The 25903-nt window shown below is 42.1% G+C and overlaps 1 protein-coding gene across 4 annotated transcripts in view; it reads right to left on the minus strand.

Moving 5' to 3' along the window:
• The window catches only part of LOC119127167 (netrin receptor UNC5C-like), a 114350-nt gene that overhangs the window by 14994 nt on the left and 73453 nt on the right, over positions 1–25903 (minus strand). For 3 of the 4 annotated variants that reach the window (XM_037258967.1, XM_037258966.1, XM_037258964.1), the window contains exons 4-8: positions 23336–23439; positions 7357–7537; positions 6326–6493; positions 4046–4210; positions 1623–1670 (exon numbers count right to left, since the gene is read on the minus strand). In XM_037258967.1, the coding sequence (XP_037114862.1) occupies positions 1623–1670; positions 4046–4210; positions 6326–6493; positions 7357–7537; positions 23336–23439 (666 nt within the window). The remainder of the gene's footprint in view (positions 1–1622; positions 1671–4045; positions 4211–6325; positions 6494–7356; positions 7538–23335; positions 23440–25903) is intronic. The other variant, XM_037258965.1, reaches the window with a different exon arrangement.

Here is a 25903-nt window from a genome sequence, read left to right on the forward strand (position 1 = left end):
AAAAGCAACTGGACGTGGGTGAACACTTTCGACCCGCTTGGATGAATAATGGTTTTGGACGTGTGCGCGTGCATGTGTGCATGTGATTTGAAGGCAGCATGGCAGAATGAATGGGCTGTGATAGAATGAGGAAGAAGCACTGTAATGGTAAACAGCAATACGTACATGGAGGGGGTGGAATCGAACCTGCACACTCTGCACTGTGAGGCAGACGTGCTAACCAGTGTGCCACCACGTACAACGATTTAGTTTTTTAATCTTGAGGAAAAAAGTTGTAATATTGTATGAAAAACTGCTAAAAGCCGAAACATTATGAAGATAAGGGTCATTTATTGCAAATATCGTAATAAGGTCCGACAATAGTTTGAGTAAAAGTACTGTCAATAAGGAAACTTTTTGTCACTACGAGTATTCCATTTTTGTCAATTCACTCTTTCCCCATCCTACTTTTTATTTGTGATCCAGAACTTCAAAGTCATCTCAGCGAATAAGAACTGATCCACACATTTTAAATTCAAAGCTCTACAAATTGAGTTTTCTTCACGCCCGTGGACACACAAGTATCACCTTGTGTGTGTTTGTCACACAACAAAATGTGAAAAACCCGTTCCACATTTCTACATCTGAGTGGACACACTATAAAAGGAGCCAATGAAACACCTGAAGCGAGAGTCGTATTCGTACATCTTTGATGCTGTGCTCAGTCTAATCTGACAGCGCTCGATGCGAGGGGGTGGATGTTTTACGCTCAAATTCCAGCTCGCACGTACACACACACACACAAAGTAAGCACCCAAAGGTAGTTAGCTAAGTCAGTATTTGTGAAATTTTATGTTATCATCATAGGCCAGGGTTGGCTGTCTACGTAGGTACATAAGCAGGTAGATTGGTAGCTAGCCATCAGCCATTTTGAAATTCAGTCACGCTTTGTACTTTCATCCCATTTAGTCAACATCAAATTGACCCAAATAAATGTATCAGTCAATTTTTGACCCAAGTTGGGTTATTTTTGACGCAACAGTACAATAGGGAGGCTAGCTAGATACAGTCGGTAAGTAACAAGGAACCCGAAGGTAATTAGCCAGTTAGCTAGGTAGGTAGCTAGGTACGGTAAGATAGGTAGGAAGTAGAAGCTGGCAACACAGAATAGCGTCTGCCTGGTTATAAAAATCATAAACACATAATGAGCCATTTCAACCAGAGCATATGCAAAGTCTCTGGTGTAATTCCACAAAGTACTTCTTTGTGCATTTTGATAAATGTCGGTCAGAATGTTTTTATTAAGATTGAGGAAGTGTTTTAAAATGTGTCCTTTCACACTTGGTTTTTCTCCTTTGAACAATTTATTTACCGCTTCCCTTGAAAATGCCTTCTTCTTCAAAATTGAATCTACTACACGGCTTTGATTTACATTCCCACCACACTGGCAACGGAGAAAAATAATTGATGTGTCTTTGATGCCGGCAGGAGAGCACAGTTTACTTCTTGAAGGAAACAAATACACGGATCTTGTGATAAAAGAAGAGCACAAATAGACATGGACACAAAAACACACACGTTCACAAATACTCACACAAAGGAAGCAAGAAGAAAAAAGGCAAGGAATGAAGGATAAAACTTACATGTGAATCCCACATCACTCTTTTCTTTGGACGTCTCAAACAATGAACCTTGGGGACAGGGAAAAGAAGGAATGAAGGATGGATGGATGGATGCTTGGATGAACTAAACAAAAAAAAGGAGTCAAATGGGACAACACACGGACTCAACACTATCAGCGTTGTTGATCTCGATGCCATTCAACGGCAAATGTGTGACTCTTTTTGCACACCGTTTGTTCTTAATCGTCGGCGCATCTGCCAAATGCCAAACCGATTAGCGGTCGGGATGATGCTAAAATGCTAACGTGGCGTGACAGGAATGCAAGGCACGCCCAATTACAAAACAAGACAGCGTGGAAGAAAAAAAGCATTTGATCAAGCATGGAAGCCAAATGCGATTCTTTTTACAAAGTCGTTCATATTTGTGCTCATTTTTAAATGGCAATAAATTATACATGCAGTAATTAAATCAGTTTATAATTGCCTATAGAGCCACAAGATGGTGACTGCATTTATTTATCTCCTCACATCCTACAATATATTAAAAAATATATGTCCTCACTTTTCCTCAAAGATTAAAATGGATAAAAATAAGATTATAGGTGAAACCAATTTACATAATACAGACATGTTGATTACTCCTTAAAAACACCACCAAATTACCCAAAATTCATTATTAAAAAATTCATGATTAAAATAAATTAAAAAGGGTAAACGAAATAGACTTCAAGGATGAAATAAATAGTAATATGATTACTATCATATTCTGTATTTCAAAGACTCTTCTCCGGGGTTTAAATGTGCTACATTAAATTAAAAAAATATTGCCTCCAAATTGTCATGACAACAACAACAAAAAATGTCGGTTTAGTATTCTACCTGCTGTCTTGCGTCATGCAAACGCAAACAGTAAAAAACATTACGCGACTGCTGTGCTATCGCCGCAAATTACTGCGGCTCTAAAAGACGACACCAGAATTTATTTGCAGCGACGTGACACGCACATGCTCACACACATTTTATGCCTTCCTGTTAGTGCTACAGGAAGTAGTTGAAACACAAGCCCGGTGTGTCGAGTCGTTACAAAGACAGAAAGTCAATTGGGGAAAATGAGCCTGAATGAATAATCCTGCATTGGAGAAAAGCTGGCAACATTAAAGCAGCAATATGGAATAACTGCATCTAAATGCAATGGCATCAAAATCATTATGACGGAGTCTTAACGAGCCACCGCATCTTCCTTGTTACCACGGTGACCCTTGATGGACAAAAAGAAACATGAGTTTGACAACACAACTTACTCGTTCTGTTTTTCCGTCTTTATGGGTTGGACAGTACATACGTATGGATCTGGATGTACTTTCACTTGTTGATGCATTTTGTCATCCCGAGAAGCCGATACGACTCGGAAAAATAATGATCGTGACAAGGCGCCGGCTGATCATTCCTCGCTAATGAAGGGTTGTTGTCGCTCAGCACTGTCGCTGAGAACCTGTGGCATCCTTGGATGCGCAAACATGTGACAATTTGCCCGCGTGTGTGTTCTAAAAATACGTCGCGCGATGTTTTCTCTTCTCCTCTCGTCAAATGTCTGCCAATTACTCGGGGCGCAATGAGTAAGAAAGGTACTCCTCCTCGCGCTGCAAGTCAACAAATATAATTGGCCGCACCTTGGAGAACCGCCGCTATCTCGGCTTTCAAGCTTTTTAGAAATTCGCCACAAAATCATGCCGGGAATGAGCCAAATGACAGTTCAATTGGTGGCTGATGCACTTTATGATTGTTATTTAGGCCATGCGACGTTTTTCTAAGAAAGGAGGCTTTGACTTGACCGGGCGAGGCCACCGGCGGGCGACGTGCTGAAAGTAAATGCGGATGAATCGACACCATGAAAGCAGGGAGAGAGACGCAAGGCAGGCGAAGGGAGAGATGATAGCGACGCCTGAGGAAGAGTAGGAGGAGGAAGGTAGGGATGTGGCATGAAACAAAAAGCAACACTGCCTAATTGCTGCATCTTTTATGCTGTACATTCAAACATACAACACAAAATCTATACAAACGATCCCTTGAAAAAGCCTCCGATAGCAGAAACCTGATGAAGTGGGGGGGGGGGCAAACATAACCGTGAAAAGGTGGCCTTCACTCTACTCGATCTTCCAACGAAAAAGAGAGCAGAGCAAAGCCTTGTCCTGGAAAAAGGACGGAAATGTGACATTTGAAAACTCATTTTGGAGCCATTGTGTCAGGGGAGAAGGCTGAGCGCAACAGAAACTTGCCTGCTGGCCAAGGGAAGATGGAAGATAACAGAACATAATGGCTAATCCCAAATTTACATCATATTTGAAAGATTCTGCTACTTTGCTAAAAATGATTAGTTTGGGATTTGTCAACATGGCTTGCAGCATGTCACATGTTCGTGAGCGGGTGGTGAAGGATCAACTCACTTTGCATACAAAGTCCGTCGGTGCAGTTCTGAGAGTTAAGCACCAAACCCTCGCAGTCCTTCCCGCCGTTTTTGGGCGCCGGGTTGTTGCACTCCCGCCTCCTCCACTGGGTGCACTCCGTCCCGCAGGCCGACCACTTACTCCATTCGGTCCAGTCGCCATCCACTAGAGGGAACGCAAAGGAAACGAAAACATGAGCGCTTTGAAAAATTTTACAAAAATAGTTGCGGAAGGGGGTGCAAATACAGTAACATGCATCAAGCCCTGCTGCTCACAGCAAAAAAAACAACAACTAATTGATGCGTCATACAAAAGGCTGAATGCTTATAGATGCCACAAGGGGGCGGCAAAGTACAAGTGTTGCTTTGTAAAGTGACATTCCAGTAGAACAAGAATTTAGTGGGAACATTTGACAGAAACCTCTGAATTTAGTAGGAAAGCATACAAATTCAATAGAAATGGTGCAAAAATTAGCATTAAGCAAGAAGAAAAAGTGAAAATTACAGAAACATTGCATGAGCCATGAAATAAGTGAAGGGTATGAAACATTTTAGAAAAATTTAGAATTTATGCTAAGACGAAATATGGGTATATTGTTGAAAATTAGATGGAAAAAGAAAAACTTGATCTGAATCCGAGCATGAATGAAATTTTCTGTTTGCACTGTGACTGACTGGTGGAATAGGAGTAAAATAATGCCCTCTAGTAATGTACATGAGTTTGTGCACAACAACCCGCCAGTTTAGCGCATGGCAACACTGCTTTTTAATCTCATTTAATGGTATGAAACTCTATTGCACTTCCATAAATTGGGGATGTGAGATTGCACAATTGTGCGTTGGAATAACAAGGATTGCTCAAACGGGTGATGAAAATATTTATTGGAAGAAAGAGTATTACAAATATTGTTTGTATATTCAGAGGACGCTATAGAACTGTAAATGTGTGTTTGATGAAATAATAATAATATAAGTGGAGTATACAGTGGAACTTCAACTTTGGAAACTCATAAAAAATTTGCAATCATCTTCCCCTGTGGTTCATCATTCGCGCCTCCACAAGATCAGATTTTTAAGTGATCACAATTATATAAGCAAGTCCATATTTACTATCCGCTAAAAGTATTTGGTTGATTTTCTTTTGGATGTTCTGTGACACAAAGAAACAGTGCGTCAAGTTTGCTATGTTAGCCGCTAGCCGCACGCAAGCTAGCCACCGATGGGATTTTGTATGACGGTTAGTGACAATTAATGTTTAAAGAGTATTTCTTTTTTTTTTTTTTGAGTGTTCCACTGTATACAAGAACGTGCAATGATACATCAGCAGCAAGCTTTATGAAGCCTGAAGATGGCCGTCAGGGGCAGTCAGTCCCTTGGAGCATTCATGGACTTTTCCAATGTCCTCTGCAACTTCCCTGTCCGGCTCCGGCATGTTGCCAGTCTCCTCTAAAAGACACAGGTCACACTTACCTCAGTTTGGGTTTATTTATAGAAAGGGAAAGGTGCATCCATCGAGCTATCTTGCTAGCAGGTTTTGTAATTAACGCAAACCGCAACAAAACCTACGTAGCATAAATAGCTCCGCCAGTAATAGTAGAGTTTGGATCCCAGGCCTTTATGTTCTTCTTGTATGTAACTGTAAGAAAAGTAACTGGGCAAAAGTCTTCCTGCTTACGGAAAAAGTCGTTCCGGACGACTATTGATGTAGTCGCTGTTCCTGGAGTGGTGCCCAAGTTTGTTGAGAAAAAAAAAAACACCCAAACGGTCTCAGGTGTTTTAATACAGAAGTCATCTGTTTACGGCTTATTGTGTTTGGAGGTAACCAATGGTGCACAATGAAGTAGTTTGAGCCGTGTTCTAAGACCATACGATCACACAGCAAGACATGTCCGGGCAATAAATTGCATATTATTTTGAAGCAAATGTTTTTCCCAGTGAAAATCTGAAAAACGAATATCCTGCTCTCCTATACATGCCATAAGACAGCGGCACTACTTTTATTTTTATGAAGCTCTTCAACTCACTCCAACATGGTTCGTTGGTACCAAATAGCCACAAAATGGTGACAAAGCACACTACTTTTCTCTCAATGTAGAAGGTCCTCAAATCACTTCAACAAAGTGCCCTGACATCAACACGCCACAAGATGGCGCCAAAGCAACATAATGATGATGAAATATTACCGCTTTATGTTGTCTTATATCGCAACTCTACGACACCACCTGCCCGTGACGTTGCATTTGAAGTTCTGGCAGAAAAAGGCAAACGGGTTCAAACTCACCGGTGCACAAGGAGGTGCAAGGCAGTTTCTGGATGGCCTGTCCATCACAAGGCAGTCCTCCGTTTAAAGGGGCAGGATTAGTACAGCTGCGAGTTCGTTTCTGGAAGCCCCGCCCACAGCGGCTGTTACACACTGACCACTCCGTCCATGTCGACCAGCCACCGTTCACTGTGAAGTTACAAATCAACGGCATGTCATGCAACGTCACGACTAAAAACATGACACAAATGGAGTCAACGGAACGTGTCGGTCAGTATTTGAAGCGACACCTTCCTATCAGTTGAAACAAAAATAGGTCAAATTGAGCTTATTCATGGAGCTTCCTCCCCACCATCTTTTTCTTCATCCCCCTGATGATCCACCGCATCCCTGCACTATCCTTGCAACTTTTTCACCTTGTCAACAGCGTCAGCCAGGCCCCTCCGGGAGAGCCGAGGAGATTGAACCGCAGATTGAACAATCTATTTCTGTAAGGATACATCAGTGTCAAAGCACTCCATCTCGGGCTGTCTGTCTGTTGCGGCGCACACTTACACACACACGTGTAGTTATTTCTGATTGAAGCACACGGCGGAGCGGTGCCACGGCCGTTACGCTGGGGAGAAACACGCCGAGTGTGTGTTGTTTTTTTGTTTGAGTGTGTGTGTGTCGTCCGCGCATTGTTTCCTCTGACCAAAATCTTGGACTTATTAGTATTACTCGTTTTGATGTCATTGCGAGTTACAGCCAAAAGATCTTCCCATATTGTTTGTCTTTTTATATGCTAGCTCCTTCCTCTCAGGATATTCTTTGAAAAGAATCAATAGAATACTATGATAGGTCAATAGTTCCAAAAAGTTGGAAGATGATGAGTCTGCATTTGACAGCGAGCCGGGTGATGGAAAAAAAACCCCCACTAATCCAACGTTTGAGCTCAAAGATCTTTGGGCGGGATAATCAATAAGGGTTAGTACGTCCGACTTTATATAAGGGTGATTCAAAAGTGAATTTTCACGCAGAGGCTAATTCGTCCATCTGCTAAAAACGCTTACCGTAAACAATGACGGTGGCCGTTGTGCTGCGTCTCTTGGCCACGATGTTCTTGGCCACGCACGTGTAGTTAGCCGTGTCGGAAAGACGCGCTTGTTTGATGATCAGGTTGTGGTCGATGGTGATGTAGAAGTTTCTGTCCTCCGCCGGGTCGATGATCTCTTCATTCTTCAGCCACTCCACCTGTCGGAACCAAGAACAGCCGTGAGTTCAATATTCATGACAGCTTTAGGACAGAAATGAGCAAAACTGGAATTTCTGCTTCCACTATGTATGTTAGATTTTTTATTTATTTTTGTCCAATCAGATTTCAATCAAACCTGCCCAGGGACTTATCAGCACTAGGATTATTTTTTGACCAATCACGTCAGACTCTTGATGTTCATTTTCCTTGCTCTGATTGGTTGGTCTCATCATAATTTGTTCCAGTCAATCAGCGACAGGTCTCTAACGATCGACGCACATTAACGGATCAAATAATCGGCATCTCCGGTGATTATGATGCATTTTATTCGTACTTTGAATGTTTTTGTTGTGATTGAGAACTGGCACAGTTGTAAATGTCGAGATCCCACACAGGCGACTGGCAACGGAGAAAAGCAGGCGAGTGTCCTGAACATATGCTTTTACAAGACTCCTCGGGTGAAGGGTAGGACAGCGGGGAATATCCTATTTATGAGCCTAATCACATTTCCCGAGCGCAGTATTTACGGCGGCGAGCTCTCGTAAATTCAGCCTGTCCGAGCTTTATGGCCGAGGCATAAATGTTGGCGGCAACGTTGTTCCATTCGCATTGTTTAATTTCCTTCTCACTTTACGTTAGGAAATGGAAATCTCAGATGTGGGGAAAACAGGGCTGGCGTTGTTATTGTGCTGCTAGCAACTTGATGCTCCTCTTCGCAGACTTGATTCTTGGGATGACGGAAAGCTGCTTGTTTGACCTTTTGCTTTCTAATATAAAAGTAAAGGTTATGCTCCACAACAAGAAAATGGAACATGCAGGCTGTGTACAGGAAATATTTGAAGTTGGACTGGCCAAAGATATCAAGACGGGTTCAGGAGGACATACAGCTAAGCTAAGTCGCATCAGTTGAAGTAAGTGAGACATCAAAGGAACCGGAAGAATCCGTCCGTCTGTCTGCCCATCCATGCAACCCATCATGCAATCCATCCATGCAATCAATTCATCCGTCCGTCCGTCCGTCGACCCACCCGCCCGTCTGTCCGTCCGTCCATCCGTCCAAGCAAACAAACCATCCATCGTTTGATCCGTCCGTCAATCCACCCATCCCTTCCACTCCAGCAATTCTTTTGTGGCGTAGCGTCACACACGTGCTGAGGTATTCTACTCCATTAGTTCTTTTCCTTCTTTGCAAACACAGTTTATAAATGACTCCCAGTCAGCAAAATCAATGAGAACAAACATGCCTCCTGCACTTAAAAAGTCATTTGAACTTCAATGCCAATTAACCCCAGCAACCTTCCGCTTTCGCACTTGCTTACTGTAGCATTTTCCATGTCTGCGGTGCAAATGAAACAGACGCACGATGACGCAAAACGATGCCAAAGCAGATCTCTGCTGTTTTATCACAGCTGTAGTGCACTCGTTTCTTTTTCAGCATCCGTTGGGCTCAGACAACGAGACCCCAATACGGTCGCAGACATCGCATCATTAGCCCCAGCGTGTGTTTGTGTACAAGACAGCAGACGGTGGCTGATTGGATCAAGCCATTCTTGGCAGGGTTGGCTGGGCGGACATATTTGTTATTTTGACTCTCGCCCCAACATCACCTGTCTCCCCAGCGTTAGACGCACAGCGTTAGACACAAGACACACAAACTTTGGATACAATCACATGTGCGCATGCTCGCTCACACCACACACACAGACAATATGTATAGCCTTGGCCTTGGTTTCAACTGAGAGAGGATTTGCTAAAGGTTCAGCAAGAGTCCACTCTTCTCTTCTTTGAAACAAAAGGAAAGCAGTTTTGCCCGGTCAGTCATAAACTTGAATCATGACTACGTCTAAAATGTTAGGGTTCATTGTTAACATGTCTGGCTCGTGAGTGATTTTTAAATCGAAATATTTTTCGATACTATAAAGGCTTGTCCGAATTCAGGGTAGTGCCTCTTCATTGGCGAGGACGGACAAGAAGCGAAGAAGGTCCCCCAAAACTCCAGTAATAGTTCCTGTTACAGAACTCTTGAGTAACAGCATAGTTTGCCTGTAAACTGGCAATTTATGAAAACTAGTCTCTGGACGTCACTCGGGATCGTCCGCATCACCCGGTGTGCACCGAGCGGACTGAGCGGCAGAACTCTGCAGAGTGTTTTTACACAATTGTACCGCATTTGATGTGAAAACCGGTACGATTCACTTTTTCATCTTTTGTTGCTCGAAGGACAAACGTCCCATCTCAAGCTGTGCAAGATCAAGGCAAAGGCAAAAGGGAAAGCGTTAATGCACGGCGCTTTCTATCTGCTTGCTTTTTTAGCGGTGCCGGCGGAACAAAGGCTTGGATAAAAGTAGGCCACGTTATAGATATTTTGTTGCGTTGGGGAGCGCCGCAATAATAATAAAAAAATAGAATAAAAGTTCCGCAAGGCGAAAGCTTTGCGAGCGGGAACATCACAGTGTGATGCAGAAGAGGAACGTCATGTGAATCTTTCAAAGGCAAAACCCCCCAAAAAGAAAAGTCAGATTAGAACCAATGCTAAAATGCGCTATGGTGGAGATAAAATGATAAAACACATAAAAGATCGCTTACGCAAGACTCTTTTACAACCTGCAAAGCACACTGTACTGAAAATGAAGTGTCGATACTGAGGATCATCCTCCTTGATTAGCTCTATTATTTCCATCCCCGCAAGACCACAGCCGAGTGGCTTAAAGAGCTCTCTCTCTCCCAGTGATTAGCCTTGCCCGAGTGTGTGTGTGTGTGTGTGAGTGGGTGGGTGGGCACTGAGCGGGCGTGGTGCGCTCTAATAATAATCCCAACAAGCCACCCCAGGAAGATTTGTCACTTCATTTCATGCTGGAATGACACTCGAGTGATGGGATGCCGAGGTGGGAGAGCAGGAGGAGCCGTACTCACTTTCATACGTGGAAACTTTTTCAAATTAGCCCACCAGAGTGGCATTCTTTATTTATTTTCGAGTTGAGGAAAGTTTGCTTGAGTTTTCTGAGGGGGGGGGGTTTATTTATGCCTACCCTGATGCATTGTTATTGACCAATGAAAAGCATGGATCTCCCAAACGGTGGATCTTTTATGTGGAAAGCAACAAAAGCACTTGACTTCCTCTTTAAAAATGTTGCAATGGTGGTATAGTGGGAAGGGGGGGGGGGGCACTGTACTGCACGCACACACACATATGCACACACTCTCATTAAAGCACAAATGCATAGGTGTCAAACTCAAGGCCCGGGGGCCAGATACGGCCCGCCACATCTTTATATGTGGCCCACGAAGACACATTTGTGTCATTACTAAAATCACAAATTGTCTTCACTTTTTAAAAATAGAAATTTGGCTAGCAATTTTTATTACCGTTCAATTTTTAGCAGTTTTTACTAGTGTCTGATTTGATGCGGCCCGTGACAAAAATGAGTTTGACGCCCCTGGACTGACGCGATCTCGATCCTCAAGTGTCATGGGGTCTAAGTCCAGTCAGTGGGAAAAGAAGCAAACAGGTGCTAAAAGGGGGCCAGAAATAGTCCCGGAAGGTGCTGGAGGTGTTAAAAAAAAATACAACGGACAGAGTGGAGTCGTTTGAGAGGATGCGAGGAGCCGAAAAGACACAATTCAGGAGGGGAGTGAGAGATGAGCGCTGGCAAGGCAACACCATCCGTCTTTCGCCTCTGCTCGCGTCACCTCTCCTCAGCAAATAAAAAGACAATTGTGTGTGTGTGTGTGTTATCGCCAACAGATGCTAAGCAAAGCAAACACATCAGCCGCATCCCGATGTGTGGCACTAAGTAGAATAGTAATCAAGCCCTTCATTAGCGAGCTAACAAAGGCCATTACTGCCTAATCAACACTCTTCAAACTCAATCGGGGAAAGCTAATAGAAATTTAATCCAATGGCGCGCATGAATTCAGCTAATGTGGATGCGCGTGTGTTTGCACAAAATCATAAGACAATGAAGTTCATCATCAGCACTCGCGCTTGTGTGCATTAGAATTTTCTTTGTACATAGAAAATATTTGAAGTGTCACAAAAATTTGCAGCTACGGGATACGCTTTTCAGTGGAAAGTGACGCCGACGTATTTTTGGGATACAAATTAAAAAAAAAACCTTGCTATATATAGTCGTGCCTTGAGATACAAGCGTCTTAACTCACGAGGCATATTTGCACTGAACCGAGTGTGGTTAAACATGAGCAGGTGAAAATCAGGTGTCGAAATTAGCCAACTTAAAATATGATGGATACCCCGGGCTACATTTAAAGCAACATTAAGCTAATGACGGCAGCGGCTCGGGTGTCTTTTACGAAGTGAGCATGTGCCATTTGACGTCCATTTTAATTGGCCATATGTGCCGAGGTGTCTCGGGGGGGAATTTCGGACCGTCCCGCTGCCCTGGCGACACGCTCCAAATGGACCGCGGCTGCAACAACGCAACGCTGGTTAGGTGAGCGCCATGGTGGGATTTCTGGGGAGCGTTGACAGCTTAATTAATGACATCGGTGCGAGTGACATGAAGATCCAATTAAAGTACGTTGACATTACTAGGTTGCCATAGCGACTACTGCTGACGTCTTTTGCATAGAGCACTATCAGGGCCATACTTAAAAGAAAAAAATAGGTAAAACCACCGCACATAAGGTTACAGAATGACAAGAGTATACAGACCTGGCAAAAGAACAACTCCTTTTTTTTAAATGAAGAAAATACTGTCGATACAGTGTAATTTAATGAAATTTTCAAGAAATAAAATAATGCAATGAAAAAAGTAGTAATTTTATGATAATTTAGGGATTTTAATTTCAGTTATAATTAAAAAAAAAGATGAGTTTTAAAAGTACCAAATATCTAATATATATAAAAAAGGTACGGGGAGGGTAAAGTTCTCAGAGGTGCGTGCCCACACGGTGTGTTCTTCAAAGCGGGAATAAAAACACATCGGTGGCAACTGGAAGCGAAAATGAGCAGAATAATGCCAGCGCTGTCCAAGGTGCCCCGCCGCCGACAGAACTGGGACACATGAGGACACCCGCTTGGACTGGGACTTGCCTTTAGAGACCTATTTATAACCCAGCCGGTGCAGCGCCCCTGAAAGATTTACGGCCCACACAAACAAGACACATTAAGTCTCATTGTACACTCGCGACACCGACATTGTAAATGAGCGTGTCTTTGCAGTACGCTGCGTTTTGTTTTGCGTCAGGTGCAAAAAGCAGCACCTTTGTCGCCCAGCGCCAAACATAAAGCCCAAGATGGCAGACGGGAAAAAAGGAAATAGCGAAAGGACAGGAGCAGAGATAAACGAGAGGGGAAATGTGGGTCCAAGAGACTGGAAATGTGCGAAAAGAAGTAACGAAGGAGACGAAAAGGGAGATGAAAGAAAAGAGGAGGTGAGAAAAGAGGAGAGATTATGAATGAGAAATGGGAGGGGAGGTAAGGAGAGGGAAATAGCCAGAGTGGATGAATAACAGGACAAGAACAAGGAAAAAAGACCAGTGAGGGAAGAGGGGAAGTGGCATGAGGAGAAGATAGATAACCCCGCTCTTATTTTATAATAGATTACGCCAACGTTGCTTCACCCGCACGCACACCTTTTCTCCCCACTCAGCAACATCCATCCTTCTTTCCCTAATTGTGCACATTGTATGGAAATGCGGGGCGCTCTCCACCATTCATTTATCCTCTTCATTCATTCCTCTCTTCCTTTTCGTCTCTCCTTCCTCGATACATGTTGACATTGTCTCGGGTGTCTTAATGGATCACCCACACATATCTGCTCCTCACCGCCTCCTACTCCATAATCACCCTCTCACCATCGCTCGTGGCCGGTTGCCGTGGAAATACTTCTTTTCTCTCTGTCTCCCCGCTGCCGACCTTCTTTTAAGATTGGAGGCCATCCATCTCTGCCTCCTTTTGCTCACGCTCGCTCTCTTTACTCTTGAATGTTGACATGAGAGGATGAGTCCAATAGATCAGCAGGAAACATCTGCACAGGTGTTGAATCTCCCAGGTGTGTACCCACGTGTGCATGTGTGACCTCCTTTTGAGATGAACAACCTCCTCTTTTGGTCTGCCATCAGCTCTCTTCTCACTTTTGTAAACTTGCCAAACAGTGAGTCAAAAATGAATATATTTACTAGCATCGTTTAATAGCATGCACAGGCTCCTTTTTCTGTGAAAGCTTGAACTTGCCAAATAGTGAGCCGCCGATTAACAGAAGATATTTAAGTGTTGTAGTGGTGCCAAATAGTGATGCATGAAATAAAATCCTACTTTGACTCATTACTGAAGATGATTGAACTTGCAAAAGAGAGAGCCAGTAATCAATAGAATAGATGAAAAATAAATCAATTGGTATGAGCGGCATCAAGTGGCTAAATCCTGAGCCAACGACTAATTAATGTTGATATGCGAATGATAGCATCTGTGATTGGAGATAATTACTCGATGAACATGACACTTTTTTAACATTTGTTATGCTATGAATGAGAAGCTAACCTTGTGTGTGTGTTAGCTTGTGTGTGATTCAAGTGTACAGGAGCGTAGGAGTGCTAATGACACTTTAAAATCATTAAGCGTGAGGAGACTCAGAGTCGGTTGGGGGCCATGCTATCATCCTTTTTAATTGACTTTCCAGGTCTAAGTATGTGTGATTAACAATCCACCCACCCACCCCCAAGCCCCCCGTCAAGGATTCTCATATCATTATTAGCCTACGGATTATATTAACTGGTTACTACTTGACTCCTTGCTGCCCTGCTACTAGCAAATTTGACAAATACTGTTTTTTTACAGGAATTCAAAAGAGAGAGTTCAACCAGCCTGAATCCAAGTTTATCAGCGCCAGTTGTAACATGTTTATCGAGAGCTGGGTGCAGAGGTCGTATAAACTTTGTAAAGATCACAACTATGGGGGAACCAAAACAAATATTCCTTAGTGCTGCTTTAAATCGCAGCTTTTTAATGCTGAATAAGGCACCCCGAGGCACATACTTCATTTTCTCCATGCTTCCTTTTTACTATAAAAGGAGAATTTATAACAAAATGCTGTACATCAGTCTCAGCGAGGTCACACTGGCGTGGCCCGCAGCCTTCTTTTCTACCTTTAAAAGAAGAAGCAGCTTTTTGAAATCATCAACACATCCACAGTGCCCCGAGCAACTTCTTGGCACTGTGTGATAAGCTAATATTTCACTACAATCAGAGGCGGCTGGAAGCAGTGTTATTGTAGTTAACATAGCTCAGCAAAAATAAGGACGTAATCATACTGGATTTTTCACGGTCGCAAACGAGTCGTCTTGAATGGATTTGAACTGTATCGCAGCGATTGCGGCCCATATCATGAGCGTAGCATATCAGCACGAGCATCATTTTGCTTAACGTCTAAAAAAATATGCAGATTGTACTGATAAAACAGCGGGATTATCTTTTCACAAGTTATTCAATAAGTATATTTATTGCTGTTAAATCAGTCGGTTACTAAATGGCTATGGGTTCAAAAGATGCTGAAGGTGGTCTTCATTTTCTTTGCTCATTGAAAGCATTTAGCAACGTTTCACAGACACATTATCATCTGCAAGGCTGCCTCACTACTAATAGCATAGATATGAACATGCCAAATAGTGAGCAAATGACTTAGTGCAAGGGAATGCCAAATAGTAAACAATCACTGAATGACTAGTGTTGCGGCGGTGACTTGAACATGCCATATAGTTAGCTATTGCGAAACAGAATTGATTAACCATGTATTGTATTGTTTGTAATGAGTTGAACTTGCTAAATAATGAATCATAAAATAATTGAACTGAATACCGTATTTTCTGCACTATAAGGCGCACTGGATTATAAGGCGCACCTTCAATGAATGGCCCATTTTAAAACTTTGTCCATATATAAGGCGCACCGGATTAGAAGGCGCATAGAATAAATAACTCAACGTTGCTCAAACGTTAATGCAATCACAATATAGTAACACTCGAAATAGTGAGAACAATAACAATATATCAATAACTCAACGTTGCTAAAACGTTAATATCACACAACACACAAAATAAACACTTACTTTAATAAGTTAGTCCTTATCCACGAATCCATATTGGTCCATATATAAGGCGCACCGGATTATAAGGCGCACTGTCGGCTTTTGAGAAAATTGGAGGTTTTTAGGTGCGCCTTATAGTGCGGAAAATACGATATATATATATACACACACACACTGTTTACTCTGTACCGCTCATCATACTTTTGCGCACACACACACATCTTAACCATGTTTATAACAGTCAATACTCTTCTTGTACAGACACATTCATTCAAAATAAATGAGGTGAAATTAATTCCCAAACTTCATCGGCGCAGCCAACTTGGTCAACATAAACGTGGCAACAACTTTAAAAGTGGACGAGAAGTGTTGTGTGCGACAGCGTCGCACCATGTGTCACAACACAGTGTTCATTCATCCGTGACAACGCTGTCAGGACCGCCGAGGGCAGGGCGGGTACGGCCGCTTTGACAAGGCCGCACCGCCGACACTGTCATGTCGCTCGTCAATCCGTGCATTTGTCTCAGAAAGAAAAGTGTCAAATGGGTGGCGAGGAGGCCGCGGGAAGACAGAGACGGATAGTGACAAACACAAAATAAAAGCGCAGAGGGGGCAAGCAGTACCGGGGGGTGGGAGTGTTGACTAGGGAGACATGGATGTGGACAAAATAAGAGAGAAAAGCACTCTTGTTTTTTTTTTCTGATGTCCTTTGTGTAGCTTTTTAATGGCTTTTACCATTCACAAATTACTGACTAGTTAAACAATAGGTTTAGCTTTCCAAATAGTGAGGCGCCAATTGACAACATACACAAAAGTGTAGCAACGGTGACTTAAATATATTTCATCGACTACAGTAGCATTGAAATGGCTCATCAAATAAATGGCCAACGCTTAACAATGAAAAATGTCACACCAATTCACAGCATATTGACCAGACTAATATATATGGCTTGCCAAAATAATGAGACGTTTTTTATATTCAGCCAAACCTCAAAATAAAGAGAAGTAGAATTTAGTGATCAGTGGCTTGTAATCTGGCTTTATTCTCAGCAGAGAAAATAATAGGTCACCAGTGACAAAACAAAAACAATGCGTAATGAGACGCTTCTGTCTTTGGACATCTTAATTGCTAGTTCAAGTGTACATTTCCAGTTAGTGACAGATTGAAATAGCCAAATGCACTTTGGCCAAAGAAGGCCAAGATAAACATACGGTCTCTGTGGTGCCTTTAGGAGCCTGGGAAGAAAAACAAACATATCTTCATAAATTCCATCGGACATGCAGCTCTATCTAATGAAGTGGTAAGTGCGGGTGGAGGTGTGTGGAACAATGCAGCAGTAGGTTAAATTTGTCAAATAGTGAGCCAACACTCGAAATAAATTCCCTTGTGCTGCAGTGGTAGCTTGAATTTCCAAAAAGAATGGGCGAACTGTGACAAAATAAACTGACCAGTTCCTGTAACCTACCAAATAGTGAGCCAACACTTAACAGAGTAGAGTGAGCAGTTGAATATTTCAACTTGCCAAATAGCGATTTCTTTAGTGTCGCATATGGGTTGAACTTGCTAAATCGTAAAACAATGAATAATAAACTTCTGTACAGTACATGTTTTGTGTCATTAGGCCACGCCTCCTTAAGTGTTGAACTGTCCCTCTATACTGAATAGATAGTAAGACAACACTAACGAGAATTCATTTACTAGCGTTGCACAGGCTGAGACTTGCCCACTGGTGAGACAACCAGTGAAGGGGTACGCGTGTGTGCATGTGCTTGTCCACTTATGTGCACACACACCATTAGATAATGATCCTAATCCGTCTCCAACGTGGCCTGAGTCCAGGTGACGGTCCATTCCCTCACAAACAATGCTCCCATTTGTAAATTGCTACGCTGCATCGATACACAGTTTTTTTAATAATCCTAACACCGTGTCTATAAATCAAGCAGGCAGTGTGGGGAATAAATAAGAGATTGCTGACTAATCTGTGGATTACGGTGATGATGTCTGACAGAGGTTGTAGGGGGGGATGGAGGTAGAATATGAGTGCCGGGGGTTTACTACGCTCCCTCAAAGAGGATTAAGGTAAGGATCTATTTGGGGGGAGATGGGGGCATCACATAAATTGCTTCATTTCCAGGAAATCCTTCATACAAACACTCAGGTGCACAAGCACACTTTTATATTGTTGAAGTGGTGGGTAGAACTTGCCAAATAGTGAGCTTTATCACTTGTGTTTTTGCACCCGGTAAATATTGAGGCATTAGATGATGTCTCGCGTTGCAGCAGTTGTGGCAACGTGCCAAATAGTGTGCCAACACTTGAGAGAATAAGCCAAAATTTAAGAGAATGGATTGATTTTGCAGTTGTTTAAACTTCCTAAATAGTGAGCCAAATACTTAACTGACTCGTGTTACGGTGGATTCTGCTTGACAAATAATGAACTGAACAGTAAACAGATTTGCTAGTTTAGAAGTGACATAAACAAGCTAAATAATGAGCCACATGATGACTAGAACAGCTTTACAAATTAAGCGTAACTTCAAATTGACAAATAGTGAAGCAACCCTTAACCGAATAAACTGACGACAGTTGCAGTCGACAGAGACAATGCTTGATAGAATATATTTACTTGTGTTGAAGCAGCTTTAATTCGTCAGTGAGCCAAACCCTTAACATAAATGTTTTGAATCCATTTTAGCTGAGTATTGCCAAATAATGAGCCAAATGCTCAAGATAATCCATGTAGTAGTTAAGTTTTAAGGTTGACAAATAGTTATCCAACACTAAACTAAATTAATTTGTATTACAGATGCTTGAAGTTGCCTAATAGTGAAGCAACACATGATGAGAAAATAAGGAACTATAAGAAATTAGATAATGACACGGTGTGTGTGTTTTCGTGACGGGAAAAGGTAAGCATCTATTTCAGGGAGGTGGAACCGGATGACGCATTTGTTTACCGTATTTTCCGGACTATAAGGCGCACTGGACTATAAGGCGCACCGTCAATGAATGGCCCATTTTAAAACTGTGTCCTTATATAAGGCGCGCTGGACTATAAGGCGCACCATTAATGCATCATGTCAGATTTCTAATCCAAATCAAATCATTCTGCATTTTATCTTTTTTATTTCAACTTCAGATGCAACAAATTACTTTATAATCACAAAATAAGGATCCATAGTTTTTTGATTCATGATTCATAGTCTTCAGCGGGTCACTTATGATTGATTTCATGACACAATGCTTCGGGCCAGTTTAAATTTAGGAATTTGGTCCATATATAAGGCGCACCGTACTATAAGGCGCACTGCCGGCTTTTGAGAAAATTTCAGGTGCGTCTTATAGTCCGGAAAATACGGTATTTTGTTGAGCTGTACCTAGCGCTGCGGTCGTCGCACATAACTTTCCTCGTGCGATTGTGTTTTTTTTCCGACTCCCACGCCTCCCGCCTTCGCGGGAGCAAATCGGCCTTGAGAGCTGCAGCTGGATGGACTGGACCGCGCTTGTTGTGTGTTGTTCAAGGACACTTAAAACCCCGACAAATCCCGCCGGATGACAGACAGGTTTTCCCCAGTGATAAACTTGCCACGGGTGACAGACAACTGGATCCACATCATCCTGCTCAGTGTTGTACGTTCAACTGGTGAGGAGTCTATAATGTTCAAGTGAAGGATTAGAGTGCAACAGATAAGGTCGAGTGGAGGTTGATCAAAAGCCATTATTCAAGGGAGCTAATTTGGGGTGAGGATAGAGTGGCTAAGAATGTGACAGCAACTTGACCCGGCTCCAGACGTGTATCCAGTTACTGTCTGACACGCTACATGTGTGTGTGTGTTAAGGTTAGACACATGGAAAGGCCTGTCACCACACACTGATGTGTTTATTTCCCTGCACCTGGGCCCGTCACTCACACACTGACACACACACACACACCTGCTACGTGCAGTCCATTGGACTCCGAGCAAGAACTTTGGGGTCAGTGTTGCTCTTCGAGTTGCCAGTTAAAATGTATCAGGCCGAGGTGTTCCTTTGCAGCCTTCCAATGAATGGCGCTTGAAGGCAAGCTGGACAAAAGTATTGGGACCCGCTTGCCCATGACAGGAAGTGGATACAGAAGAATAAAATGGAAATGTTCGCTTTAAAAAGTTAGCAAAGAAAGTTGCCGTATTAAATGAAATGGGTTGGAGAGCGGCGTGCTAACGAACAATGGAGGTCTGATGTTGACCATGAAATCATTTTATTGAAGAGGAGACAAAAGGCTCCATTCAGATGCAATTTCCTACTTAACATTTCGGTATGGCATATATTTGCAAAAAACACATTAATACAACAGCAACAACAGATGACAAATGAAATAAACCGAGTAAGCTAATTTGAGCATTTGCCAAAAAGTAGGAACGATGACGGAAAACAAGTTCTAATTTTGCTGGCGACCGCTTGTGTGAAAATGTGGTTCATTTTAATCCAAAAGGAGAATAAGGGACAGCAAAAGAGACATTGTGAAGTATGAAACTGCAGCTTCCGGAACGAAGCATCACGGTAAGCTCATGTTAGCATGGGTGTGTGAAACTAGCAAATTGTTTTGGGACTGTGGACTATAAATACAGCAGCAAACTAATATGTATGTATCCTCGAATGTGTGCAAATATTGACAATGTCACACATGCTAGTAAATACCCTCTTAACTCATACCAGAGTTGAATAAAACTTTTTTAAGTACCTGTACCTCTATCCAAGCACAGTACGGTACTTTTGCCAACTCTGGTTAAATGCGAGTTTTAAAAACGCACAATATGTCCTTTATTTCAAAGCGCTGTCTTGGTTTCGAGTGCCCGCAGTGTGCAAAAAAAGTGCCTCATAAATAAATAAAAAGTCAAATCAAACCAAAACAACAACAGAGGAGCAACCTCTTGGCACTTGTTGCCAATCCTCCTTAAAGTCGTTCCCGTTGAACTGCTGAACTCTCCCCGGCTGATTCCGAGAGCTTTTTAACCGTCAGCTTTAAAAAGGCTTTCTGCGGGCAGCCTAAAGAGATTTACTTTTGTTTCTCAAGGATTTCAACCCCCACGCTCGAACGTGCGCCGTCTCCCGGGAGTTTTGGATGCCGAGCGATTGAGCTGTCAGAGAATCGATCGGCGCTGTTGTGACGCAATCGCTTAAGAAAAAACAAAAGATTCACTCAGCAACGTGAAATTTGGTGGGCATGCCTATCATTAGTAAACCTACAAAAAAGTCTCAAGAAGGGATGGCCCCAAAAACATTTTTGGGGTACATTCTTCCATTCCTAGGTGTACTTGTCTAAGGTGCATTGACCTCGATCCTCTGCAAGGTGACAACTTGTGTTGCGGTTCCAGTTACCGGCAGCTAATCCGATTCGGAGCGCACCAATTGTTCTGCTTACATCAAACCTTGTAAATGTGTGGAGGTCATGTGTAAAATTGAAGATAAACATATGTGTGCGTGGAAGCGGCGGAGGTTTTGATGATGGTGCCAGCTGGTCACATTACGATGCGAGGATCGCATATCAGGGCATCGACCCCCATCAAATTGACACTTTTACAGCGGCCCATCGGGCGGTCAACACCGCTGAGCCCGGATGCTATTTTTAGATATTTCTTCATTCTCAAATGTGCATAGAAAGAAAAAGAAAGCTTGTCAAAGGAACAAGCATTGGAAGTTTGGCCAAAATGTGCCGCTTTGAAATCAAAATGGGGGCTGTTAAATTTCAGGGATAGGTCCTTGAGAATTTTTTGAGTGAACTGTTACAATAGCTGGCTTCCCAATTTCAAAATTGGTGTTGAGGCTTTTTTATTTATTTATAATTATCTAAGGGAGACTTTTGGGGTTTTGTATTCAGGACCACAAAAACACACACACATATTCATGAGAATCGAAACGCTTGCCGATTTGGAGACTTTTCGGGCAAGTTGAGGGGTCCCCGCCTTCATTTATAAATACGGCAATTTCAAAAGGGCCTTCACACTGACTCGTTATTGAACCCTAAAAATAAAAAACTGAGGAGAGATCGTGGCTTGAAGCAGAGGTCACCGGCGCGTTTGAGACTCGTATCCATCTCATCAGCTTCAGAGGATGCCAGACGAAGCAATCCATTTGCCCCAAGATCCCATTATGACAGCAGAAAGGGAGCAAATTGAACACAATCACAAAATAGCTTTGGAGCTCGATAGATGGGTGTGTGTGTTTGGTGGATACAGTAGCCTGCCACACCAATAGGTAGAATGTTTGGGGGGGGGGGGGGGGGGGTTGTGAGAGGAAGCCAGAGATTGAAGATTGTACCCTCGGTCGCATGACCATGAGGCAGACACTAAAGCACTGTGCCGAGTTAATAACGATAACGTTGCTTTAATGCCGAGAAGCCATGACCTCATCATGTTAACGCTCCTTATCAATGCTACCAATAGCCTTGAGTTGATCAATAAGTCATGTAAAGAGATTCGCCAAGTATGTCCAATGGAGCTGATTTTACTCCAAGGTGCAGTAAAACATACATGGCAACCTCTGAGATCTCCCGCGATTGCACAAAGCGTACATTTCCAAGGAATAAGTGTACTTCTATTATTTTAAGTAAAATTGGTCTAAAATACAAATTGTGGTCTAAACAAGTGAGTACTAGATGAGAATTACATACAACAGTATGACACTATTGCGCCAACTTGATTCCATGCGGATTTTAGAGAAGTTGATAGTTGTTTAAAAACAAACATAAAACTTTCTTGAATGCATTTTAATTAGGCACTGAGATTTTCTCTACAGATTAAAAGAAACATGTCGCTATTTTTCTCCAAAGTCAAATAACACACACTTCAGGTCTGGAGTCACACACCAACTTTTGCCATCGACTCAAATTGGCTCTCAGGGGAGATTTAAATCTAACTTTAGTCTTCTCATCTTTGCATCGCTGATGCGTCGTCGCAACGCACTTTCAAGCAAATGTCATTCCGAGAAGAAATTCTGACTTTTACAGTGATTTTTTGTCGCAGTGGCAATTTGGGATCAAAGTAAAAGATTTTTTTTTAATAATGCAAATTCGTCAAGAATATGTCTATTTCTGTAGGTGGATTTAAAAACATTCCATGGAAATAGGTTTATAATTATTTTGTGTAATTTGCCATCAGCCAAAACCCTTAAATGCAAACGAGCCAAACACAACACAGCACAAAATAGGCTCTGACTTTTTGGAATGCATCCATACATTATACAATAAATTTACATTATTTTACAACCTTACAAAAACATAGAAAATGCAGGGGAGCTGTGGGATAAGGTGCCCTGAAACAACCCAGTTAGTAAATGTTGAATACTCTGGATAACGCTATAAGGCCATTTGCATGGCCATTTAAATCCCCCCCCCCCCAAAAAAAAAATCAATGAAATGCCTCTATTTGTCTGCTCTATACTACTAAATTAATTCTATGCTCTTGCTAACCAAGGTGATTTCTAAAACTAACCCAGCAAAAAACAGTGTTTACGATAAAACTATGGACTGCTCTAATGCATTCAAACTTATCGTCTGTACTTGTATTGGCCTTCAAATAATACTGTTGTTAGCAAGTTAGCCGAAATGATAATGTTACGCAGTCAATATTAAGCTACATTGGCCTAATTGCTTCTGAATGATTAGAATAGTAATTACCACGCTAAGCAGCTTCACAGGAATTTTATGGCTGCTCAATATAAACTGAAATTCAATTGGCTTATTAGCAATAAGCATTAAAAACGGCACATACCTCGGCCGCTGGTATGCCCTCTGGTGGGCGACACTGCAACAGCACTTCCTGTTCCAAAGACACTTCCTTGCCGAGGGGCTCCTGTTCAAAGGATTTCTTCAGGTCTGCGGAGACACAAATACAGAGATTTTTTTTTCCCCCATCAATGATGTCCATGGTAATTCAAAAGTCGTAAATAGTAATACTGTATAACATAAGTGTGGTCATACGGGCGCAGTTATTGTAAATAGTCTATTCGGGGCTATTTGATTCTAAACGTAGCCTCGTTTCCACGGGAATAACATTGCGGCCATTAAGGGACTAAGTTGCTCTTATAGTCATTTATGTACACTTTAAATTGACCATAATGTATTTAGAAATGTCCATGAGGGATACAAACATTGCAATTAAGTATACAGTTGCTGTATTTGATTATATTTCCATTGTATTTGCTTCTACAATGATGACAATTTTACAACAGAAACGATGACAATAGGATACACACAAAAACATCCATTGTGTCACCCAGGAACTCGTTTTTTTTCTCCATTAATGAAGGAGCAAACTAAAAAAGAGAGGATCAAAAAAGGAATAGGTGTGTAGTTTGAAAGTATTACCCGTAAAATAATGGTATGTGTTGTTGGCTCGTTAGTCAAAATGCTATAGGAGGGCTAGTTGCTATGCCTGGAACTTATTAAGTTTAGTCAACTAACCAAATGAGGCTAGCCACAGGCTACTGGATAGCAAAAGGAAATAAAGCTAAAAATGCATGCTACTAGTATCCCTCGAGACATTCTAAAATGCTAGTCGTTCAAATCTAGTGCTTTTTTACGAATATGTGTCCAGAAGTGTCACGCAGTCATTCGTCTTAGTCATTCTATCCAATTCGTTCGCACAGCACGATACAGTATTCATGCATATATCCCTGAGGATATGATGTTAAAACAATTAACCGGCACGGCCGTAAAACAAAACGCGTAACTCGAGAAGAGTTTTGCGGGCGGTGTGGCGGGACTCGGCGACGGATGTTATTTATGTCACCGATCAAATGCTCTGATGGATTTCCTCAAAAGGAAACATATGGTAGAGATCAGTTAGAGCTTATGAATACAAGTTAACCTCTTGGGTAAGAGGTAGTAAATAGTTCCATTTTTCCTGAATGTTCACCAAATACAAATGCCACGAAAGATATGGAACATTTGAATGCTAGAACATCAATGGTATCCTTAATTATTCTAATCTCCGGTGAAAACACAAACACAAAGAGAATGCTGCTGTTAGCCACGGCTCACACTCACACGCAGACTACCGACATCATTCACAGATCACTCCACCAGGCTCAGGCATTTTCTTTTTCAAAAACATTTACCACATTTATTTGACCACAGATGTTTTAGAAACTTTGCCAGTTTCTTTGTTATTCAACATGGCCCATGTGTATGCGTGCTTGCGTATGCATGTCGTCCTTGAGTCCTTTCGTCCTTCTTGGTTGCCAGGCACACTCTCACCTTGTCTGTCTGCTGTGAGTAGTAGAATGTTGCAACTGTGAGGAAGAGGAAGTAAAGTGTAGAATTTTCAAATGGGGGCTGGTAAAAGTCAAGAGAGCAGGTGCACTGCAGGATTGAATGATGAGCAGGGAGTGCTTGGCGAGAAGAGCTGCTACACCTGCACACTCCTCACCTACCAAATAATGTATAGAAGATTCTATGACACTGTACTGACAAACACGAAGCATACGGTTGGACAAATCCGCAGCAGACACAATTTGAAACAGTTCCCAGGTCTTTTGTCAAAATACTCCAAGGTTCAACAATTTATCAGACGCCAAAGCTAATTTGTCTATCCAACAACATTGCTGCTCAGCTTATCTTTTGGCTTTGATGTGATCGTTTTTGTGTAGCTCAGCTACTCGAAAACAACGAAGTCTGGCATGGCTCTGAATAATATAATAATGATATTGAATAAAACGAGCCCTGTTATGTCACAACCATTCAACCTTCAGAAAGGCTCTATTATAAACAAATTTTATGAAAAGAAAAAAAAAAAGGCAGCTCACAAAAGCTTCACTTGCTTTTGTAATTTCATACGTGATGGGTGGGCAAGGATTCCAGAGACGTATTTTTATCCAAAACATTAAAAAGCCAATTTTCCATAACACGCACCCTTTACTTCAAAGTTTTATAAATAGCCAGAATAAAATTGATTAATTAAAAGACATCTAGTAATTTGTTTTGCCTGGTTTCTGGTGGATGGCGTTGTTTTTAAAAGGAGTCACGCTGGGACAAAAAGCATCACTCTCTTTATAATACAATCAATCCCAGAGGGGGTGACGGCCCAAACGGAGCATGAAGATAATCGCCCGGAGCGTTATCCCCATTCCCCAATTCGAGCACATGAGGTTCCCCACGCAACACACTTGGGACATGACAAGATGACGTGAAACAAAGACATTAAACATGCCAGCGACTGAAGCAATCGAGGCAAACGGAAACGATAGCCTCGGCGGGACACTTCACTGGACCCACAAAAACAATAAAACAAAAACAAAAAAATATATATATATACGGGGGGGCTCCAGCCGAAATCTGT

This window comes from Syngnathus acus, chromosome 9 (genome assembly GCF_901709675.1).
Source record: "Syngnathus acus chromosome 9, fSynAcu1.2, whole genome shotgun sequence".
Lineage (NCBI taxonomy): Eukaryota > Metazoa > Chordata > Actinopteri > Syngnathiformes > Syngnathidae > Syngnathus > Syngnathus acus.